General features: G+C 41.7%; 1 protein-coding gene across 1 annotated transcript in view; it reads right to left on the bottom strand.

Moving 5' to 3' along the window:
- Positions 1 to 6,337: 6,337 nt before the first annotated feature.
- Positions 6,338 to 9,269, bottom strand: part of POLB (DNA polymerase beta) — a 32,698-nt gene continuing 29,766 nt past the window's right edge. The window contains exons 10-11 of the mRNA XM_019649241.1: positions 7,439 to 7,509; positions 6,338 to 6,559 (exon numbers count right to left, since the gene is read on the bottom strand). Of these exons, the coding sequence (XP_019504786.1) occupies positions 6,338 to 6,559; positions 7,439 to 7,509 (293 nt within the window). The remainder of the gene's footprint in view (positions 6,560 to 7,438; positions 7,510 to 9,269) is intronic.

The following is a 9,269-nucleotide window of genomic DNA, read 5'->3' as shown; positions in this document are numbered from 1 at the left end:
GGGTCCAGACCAAAAGGTGGTGGAAACTGTTTTGTCCTCAGAAGAGGCTGCAGGCCGGTAGGATCCCCTGTCGTTAGCTCCTTCCCTGAAACAGACTTTCTGGGTCACCTACTCACATCCACCCCCTGCCCCTCAAGTCAGACACAGTGTCGCAATGGAATCTGTTTCTCACTCTCCTTCTGCAACTCTTCCAGCCTCCCACTTACCAGACACCACAGAAGAGCCCAGGCTGGTGTCTAGGAGGCGTTCTGGATCACAAACCTTCATGGTAGAGGTCACTGTCCCAACTTCGATCGCTACCACACAGGGTAACAGAGGCAGAGCTGACCATCAGCTTACCATGCTCTTCGGGCTCTGAATGCCACCACGCCACCATTAAACTTCACAGGGCATTTGAATTAAGGGAAAAGGGGGAAGAATAAATGGGGTTAGTTACGGGGATGCTGAAAAAATAAGAGGATGAAGAAAAATGAGGCAAAACAGAAAGACTCAAATGATGAAAAAGGATATGGGAGCTACAGGTATAAAATGAAGACAACAGATTTAATGGAAAAGAAGAATGGAGATTGGGCTCCACTCAATTTTATAGGTTTCTGTCCTCCTCCTAATGCCTTCCACCTCCCTGCATTGTGTTTACTATTAAATTACAGTCAGTAAAGAGAATAAAGCAAAGTGGAAATACCTTGCTTTCCAAATTGTTGCTTCATATGAGAGAATTTCATAGAACCAAAAAGGCTGAGAGAGCCTCAAGGAGCCAGTTGTAAACAGCCCTAGAAACATAAACATAATTCAGTTTTAAAAAAAAACACAAAAAACACCAAAATTTTACATACATGATCAGTGGAATTCTGCTGGCACACATAGTGGAATTAATAAAAAGACATCAAAGTAAAAGTCTGGGCAATACTGACTCAAGCCCACTCAGATACACAAACATCCTCTTTTCAACATATTGACTCCTTCAGTGACCAATGAAGACATTGCTGTGCTTTCCAACTAATATGTATTAAGACATAGTCGGCTTCTTTTTTTATCTTTTTTTGACTTTTCATAGCAGCATCTATTATCATACTCCCTCCATTCTTGCCCCTGTGTTTTGTGTAACATGAGTATGTCAGCAACTGCTTAGAACAGAGGAAGAAAAGTATTGCTATGGTCTGAATGTTTGTGTCTTCTCAAAATTCGTGTGTCGAAACCTACCCCGCAATGTGATAGTATTAGGAGGTGGGACCTTTGGGAGGTGCTTAGGTCCTAAGTATGGAGCTCTACAAATGAGATTAGTGTCCTTATGAAAGAGCTCCCAGAGAGCTCCATTGTCCCTTCCATCGGGTGAGGAGACAGTGAGAAGACAGTCATTCATGAGCCAGGAAGCAGGCCTTCACCTGACGTAGAACCTGACCCTGCAGGCACCCTGATCTCAGACTTCAAGCTTCTGAGAAACACATTCAGTTGTTTATAAGCCACCCAGTCTGTGGTATTTTTGTTGTATCAGCCCAAACATACTAAAACAAGTATGGAGCGTGCCCAGAAACAGGGTAAGATGGCCAAGGCATTTAGGGTTTATGAAATCACACACAACACCATTTAAATTTTTTCAGCAAAAAGAAGGCAGAGCGTATCTTTGAAAAAGGCAGGTTCGGGGATTCCTGGTGCTGTTCCTAGCTAGATGCCTGGTGCAGAGTCAGGAGAACTCTAAGGCTATTGCTGCTACAAAAGAGGGGTCTCTAGCCCCACCATGTCACACAACTCCAAAGTGGGGACCATTCACACAGGCTACTGTCTGAGGTGCCCCCTGGAACTACGCAACATGGTGGCTGGGGCGACCCCACCATAAACTCCCAGAAAACTGGTCTGTAAGAGGCCTTTAAGATCATGCGGGACTGAAGCTGAGAGGTAACAGGACCTATCCAGGGCCACACAGTCAGTGGAAGAGGCTGGAACCCAGTTTCCCTGGCTCCCACCTGTGCTGTCTGGGTGCTGCCCCCATGCTTCGTTGCAAGACATCTGACACACTCTACTCCTGGCCATTGCAAATGGTTTGCTTTACCTTCTGACCTCAGGTAACTACATGGCAACATTTACATCAGCTTTGTGATTATATCCTGTAATCTTTGTCTACTCTCATCAGCATGCCCCGTCTCATCTTTTATTTATTGAACATTTCCTGTGAGATTCTGCCAAAGGCCTGCTGGTTTCAGTTACTTTGATTTTCTTTTAAGAAAAGCAAAATTTAAGGAAATCAAACTGGTTTCGACACAGGAGCCATAACAAATAAAAGTTTCCATTCCTAAGTGGGTATCAATCATGGGCTCTGACACTCTGCTTTGACTTGAACTACCACAGCTGTCATTCGGAAGGATACAGGTGTCAGCTCTCACACACCAGTTTGCATTTTTTTCCCCAGGTCATGAATCACCCAGAGAGTGGCTTCAGACCTACAGTGCCGAAACTGGGGCCCTTGGGATTTTTGGGGGGTGGGTGGGGGGGAGGGTGGATTTTCATTTCCTCTAAGTTCAATCAATATTGCTCGATTTTAGTGTTCCTTTGGCCCAGGTGCTCACGTGGAACTAAGAGGATCATCTTGAGATTTTCAGTTAATCTATAATCCTTGCCGGGGGGCATCAAAATGGCAGCATCTGGGCCAAAACTGCACGTGAGGGCTCCCTTTGTTCTGTGGCTGACAGAGAGAGACAGCCACAGCCCAGGGCAATGCTCGAGGGGGCGTGTTGAGTGGGCTCTGCAACGCTGCAGTCTGCATTGTGAATTTTGGTGCCCTGACCTAAGAGCAGAGAAAAATGCCTTTTAAGCAGAAACACTTTTAAAGCCTTCGTCTCCCCCCTTTACTTGTTTCTGTCATCTTCTTCCCACTGCTCTATCATCCCTAATCCCCAAATAATTGAGATGCAGCCTTATGGTGGACGATTAATGCTGCCATCGGGCATCGCATTTCGGTTGTTGGCATCCCAGCTAAGGAACACTGTGATGATTATCAGGCAAGCAGCCCCGGCAGACTTGAAAATATACCAAAAGTCATTTCCCCCGTACTTACTTTTCTCAAAATTGCTCTGGCTTTTTAGAAGACACAAATAGCCTTATTGCAAAATGAGGCTTCCGGTTGATAAATTGGTTTGAACAAACATCTACTATTGAGAGCCTGCCATGGAAGGGCCATGTGTTATGCTAGGTAGTAAAGTTTGTGTGATGGTGGAAGGTTGTGGCCTGGAAAATGGGTGAGAGACATTTATTTAGAGTTTTATGAGTGCCAGTTACCATAACAGGCCCTATACACATATTAATACATTGAATCCTCAAAATACAGTCATTATAGGAGTGGTAGTGCCACCTTTATAGATGAGATTGCAGATTTCAGCCTAAAAAGGTGGAGTAACTTAACCAAAGTCACCAAGTTACTATAAATCCATTTATTTGTGCATTTATCCATCACACAGAAAAATGTATGGAGCTTCTATTATGTGCCAGACACTCAAAGCATGAGGATTCAAAAAAGAGTAAGCTCTGCCCTCACAGAGCTTATCATCTAGTTGTAGAGACAAAAACGTAGACAATTGCGATAGAGTTTTATAAGATAGATGCACAGGGGAGGGGGGCATCAGAGTATATAGGAGAAGCCAGCCTTGTGTCAAATGAAGTCAGCCTGACCCCAAAGCCTGTACTCTTTCTGTGCTGAAAGAGACAGACACACAGAGACAGAGATGAAGACAGGGAAGTCTGCCTTTTGGTCTCGTTCAATGCCCTGTTTGTGACCCTCCAGCATCTGGTGTCTATATCCTCTCCTTCCCTCTGTCTGTAGGAGGCAAAAAGGAGAGCATTGCTCCTGGAAGACATGGTGGCTAATCTTCTGCCTGGATGTTAGATACCCAGCAAGGACTTGACGCTTTTTTTATGGCCAACAGTCATCCTGCCTCCCCTAACATGCTTTCATCCTGATTTCCCTGTCTCTAATGCCATCGCCATGCACCCAGCATGCAAAACTAGAAATGTCAGCGTTAGCTCAGCCTGTTACTCACTCCCAACCCCAAATGATAAGGATCAACTTTAGAATCGCATCCTTTGCTTGGTTCTCATTGTTACTGTGTCACTGCCTTACATCCGACCTCCTCATCATCGGGAGTAAGTGCAACTGAGAATAAGCGATCGCCCCATCCCCTTTCACTCACTACAACCCCAGCTCCAACTGCCACCAGCACTGTTTTCCTAAAAAGCAAATTAGGTTATTTTCAAGCTCAAATACCTCCAATGACTTTCCACTGCATGTAAAGTAAAATCCAATTTTATTTTTGTGGTATATCAGGTTCTTCACAGTCTAGCCTCATCTCCTTCTCCACCCCTCTGCCCCTGCACACGCTTCGCCCTCTGAGCCTGGGGTGAGACCATCCCCTGCCTCTCAACCTAGGAAACTCCTACTCATCCCACAAAACCCAGCTCAAATATCACCTCCTCTGTAGATGCATTCCTCTGTTTCTCTAGGAGGTCTATCACCCTCCTCTGTGATCCTCCAGCCCCGCATTTACACCTTTATCTTAGTGCTGTCATAATATAATACAATCATCCCTCACTGTGAGTCTTCTGACTGGACACTCACTCCTCGAGGACAAGGACTGTGTTTTATCCTTTATTCCCAACATCTAACCATAGATTCTGCTACATACAAAATGCCCCCTGAATGTTTGTGCTCTGTTACAGGATATCCCACCAGTCTTTTTGTCTGTGTATATTACGAGAGCCCATTGTGCCCTGAAAGCCTTTCTTCAGTTAGGTAACAGGAAGCAGAGAGCAAACCCTGGGGCTCTCTCCTTTATCCTTGGTCATAATTGTCCAACTTCAAAATCAGTTCTGTAACCCACGTAGTCACCAGGTGCGTCATGCTATCAAAGGGTGTTTGATGTTGTCGGTTTAAGTGAAAAAAAGCAGTACTTGCAGAGAAGAAGTAGCTTGCATTGTACCATATGCATGGCAGACAAAGCAGCACCTCCACGAGGAAGAGAGCCCAGTAACGGAAGCCCCGGGTCACCAGCGTCAGCTGCCAAATGGCACCGGGCAGTGCTCACGAGGGAGAATGTTCCCATTGTACAGACTGTCAACATACATTTCAATAAACTGAGGTGAGGCTGTTCTTGGAGGGAGACCCAGGAATGCTAAGATTGCCATTTACACCATAGAAAGGCGCACTGTTAGATTTTAAACAGCACCTCACAGCCGAGGTGCAAGGATGAATCTACACTGAGGACAATGAAAACAATGAAGGAAGGAAAAACAGAAATCCTGTGACCCCGATCTAGATTGTTCTACCCTTCAAGTACTTATTCAGCGAGAAGCCCTTGTCTAAATTACTTGACTTCTCTAACAATCTGGGTGGGGAAAAAAATCAGACAAAAAGGGACGAAGCAGAAGTTTTTAAAAATTCAAATTAGGAAAGTTGAAAATACATGAAATCCCATCATCAGCTAGACTTGGGGACCTGTTCTGCGTGAGTCAATTTAACATAATGCAATACAAATGAAATGTTTTGCTCATAAAATGGATCCAAAGCTTCCTGTTGAATTGTATACATCTGTATAAAATGGACTTTCTGTGTCCCCATCATCAAGAAACGGGATTTTAATAAATCTCATCATTTCCCTAAATAACCCTAACTTCAAACAGTTCAATTTTCATTTAAGGAAAATTATTTTCCCATTGACATTTAGTTGGAACAGGTGCTAGTACGTTCACAGCTTTTAAGCTGCTTTTTTTTTTTTTACATCTGGATGCCAGACCAAATCAGAAGGCATTTTCTCTTGTTTCTATCTGTCTTCACTATCTGAAGCACAGTTTAAAGCTTTTCAGAATATTTTGTAACTCATTAGTTTTTGGCATCCTCCCTAGCACATTGGCCAATACGATTCATTCTTTCTTTGAGCACAATTAGCTGTGAAAACAGATCTTAAAACAGACTCCCTCCACCCCCAAAGGATTATAGAAGGTAGGAAATGCAGGTGATTATCAGCATTTGCCTTTGATACAGACATCCTGCTCTCTGCTAGCCCTTTGAACTAACTTTGATATGCAATAATTAAGAGGGATTCACCCCTGGAGGAGAAGCCGCTGCTGCCCTGCCTCTTCTCTCCCTCTATTGAGTCCTTGTTTTGAACTATTGATCAAACAGATTTGAAGGGATTTGTTGAAGCCTGTGTGGGGTAAGAAGGAAGGAAATGAAGGAGGCGGGAGGCAGAGAGAAATGAGGGGGCATCTCTGGTTATAAATAGTTTCAGAAAGAACCACTGGTCAGGCCTCGCTCCTGTTTCACACACCTCACTCAGACGTAGATTTGCTTCTCTCAGGAGAAAGCAGTCACAGGCAACTTGCTAAGTTTTCGTTGTGGCAAAAGCTCTGTTGTGGGTTTAGAGCAGCCCAGCTTCAGAGGCGAGTACTGAGAAGAAGGCCTAGGAGACCAGGCGATTGAAGGATGGCCGTGGTGGTCTTGCTGGGGCTCAGCTGGTTCTGCGCTCCTCTGGGAGCCCTGGTTCTGGACTTCAACAACATCAAGAGCGCTGCTGACCTGCAAGGGGCTCGGAAGGTAAAACGCAGCTAGGGAGGAGGGGACGCTCGCTGTGCACTGCTGTTTGGTGGTGCTGGATCTGGGTTTAAGTGAGCCCTTCAGATTCCTGTCTGAAATCTCTTGCCTAGCAGGTAAATTGGATTAATTTAGGAGCTGGGAAGACACCCTGGTAGAGTCCAATGGCCTTAGGTATTAACATGTTAAATAAGCAAAGTGGCTTTTCAGGGCACTCAGCTATAAATTTGCCTATAAATCAGGGAGGAAACTAACATTTAGAAAGCCCTACCACGTGCCAGATCTTGTATGCATAATACCTCATTTAGCCTTCCTTACAACTTGAGATAGGTAACACACCTCCTAATTACGGATGAGGAAAATGAAACTCAGAGAGGTTGAAGAATTTAACCAAAGNATACCCAAAAACCATCATTTGAGTTTATCTGTTTCATTAAATCAAAAAGTTAGCTGCTTCATCTTTAAAATGTATACATTCTAAAATCAAAAACATTTGCCTTTGTGAGGTAAAGTTTCATAATATAATATTTTTAATAGAAAATATTCCTTCAATGAAAACCTAAATATCATACTGGGTATTTCTAAAACATCTATGACAGACAATAATTCTGGAAATATTTTACTAAATTTCATCTCTTTCAAATATTAGACTGGCCTCCCAATTCCTTGTGGAAAAACATGTATCCATTTCAACAACTTATTTTGCCTTTCACAGAATCCAATCAGTATGAAACATTTCAATTGACTTTTCATAAAGATTAAAAAAAAAACAACAACATATCCTGAAAATACCAAACTATCATTTAGAAAATGATATTCACTGCTATGTAAGACTGATCACATTGATTATAAATTCTGAGGTACCTGTTTGGTTGACTCAGAGGTAAAGCTTGGATGGGTCAGGAGAACATCCATGTCACCGCTGGACTCTGCACCTATGACAACAAAGAAGATGCATGGAATTCTTCATGTAAACTTGTCTGTTAGGCAAATGGAACCGAGGTGATGACACACATGAAGAGCCTTACTTCTTACAGCCTAACTTTCTATTTCACTGTGCTTCATATTCATAATTAGTTAAAAGATTTCAATTTTCAGTCCAACTATTCAGGTACATTGATGAAAACAGTACAGTCTGATATAAGAATAGTAATTGGCATTAGATATTGCACACACACACAACTGATTAATTTAATGTATTAAAAATACACCTAAGTATTTGATAATGAGTAAAAACATTTAAAAATAGCTTTAAAATGTATCTATAAATATTATATATCTAAGAATCTCAAATTAAACAATATATTGCATGTAAAGTTTAATCAGAAAACATTCCAATTCTTATGATTGAACTTATTTAATGAATACTGGTAAAAATTACTATTATGGTATCACGGATAAGAATATAGCACATTGTAATGACTTAGGCTTTCATTTTGATCTCCACTCTAAAACCATGTAACTTAAGGCAGATTATATAGTTATTTAAACCTTTCTTTTACTATAATNCTTCAAATGGATCAGAGATACTTCCATCTGGAATTACTATGAGGTATTACCTTGCGGATATGGGCGTTTGGATGCCACAGGCAATGATTTTGCCATTTGTCACATCAGTAATAGGACTTTATTTAATGGCTTTGTTCCTTTCCTCAAGGCAAATTTTATTTCCTGGACTTTTCTGAAGTGCTAATGTTAAAGAATTTCTTTGTATTATTGTAAATTCTTTATTAGATTAGTGGATTAGTTTTGTTTGGCATTTCAATTAGGTAGCTTCATGTTGAATGTCTGAAATAAAGCCTCTTTCATTTCCTCAAGGTGGTCAAGGTATCTTCTATTGTCCCTTGAATCCTTACTGCAGATATTTCACAGAAATCAGCCAAGGCCAAACTTGCACAAAATGCTAAAATTTGAACGGTACTCTTCATACATAAGGCAAATAAGCATCTAAATGTAGGGGATATTGTTTTTTTTTTTCTTCCAAATGTTATTATACTCACAGGAAGAATAGCTCAGTTATCTAAAGACCACAATTTTAAAAGATTTGAAATAACCCTGACTTTCCTAAGGTTTGATTACTATTAAAGGAATTTATGTTTTGAAGGTAACTTGAAAAACACACGAATGGTCATATCTTTAAAACTATGTATTCAATGGTTATAGCAACAAGAGGTTTTGAAACCAAGTGGATGTGGAATGAGAATGCTTTAGTCCACCTTATAAATTGAATTCACTTTGCAGCCAATTTCCTTTCAGAAGCCGAGAGATCTTAACTTCTTTGGCTTTTTCTGCTAATGTTCATTCACGTAGGGTCATTGCTCTGACTCCTGCCTGGCTATCTGTACCCTCAGGTATCTGCTTGGCTAAATCCCTTACCTCAAGTATTCCTCCAAGTCTTATCTTCTCAATGAGGCAGCCTCTGACCATACTATGTAATACTGTTTCCTGCATGCCCATCTCCCCATGACTCTGCTCTCCCTTTTTTAAAAATAGTACTTATTATCTTCACCTAACATACTATACAATTGACTTGTTTATTATGTTCATTGTTAACTATCAGTCCCTTCTCACCCTCTCCAAATATAAGTTCTACTTAAATTCACTGATATACCCCAACCTCCTAGAACAGTGCCTGGAATGTAGTAGGTGCTTAATACATATTTGCTGAATTGACTGAATACACCTTCTTATCCCA

This window comes from Hipposideros armiger, unplaced genomic scaffold (genome assembly GCF_001890085.2).
Source record: "Hipposideros armiger isolate ML-2016 unplaced genomic scaffold, ASM189008v1 scaffold_131, whole genome shotgun sequence".
NCBI lineage: Eukaryota > Metazoa > Chordata > Mammalia > Chiroptera > Hipposideridae > Hipposideros > Hipposideros armiger.
Note: the sequence above shows the minus strand (reverse complement) of the source record. Positions and strands in the feature narration are given on the sequence as shown.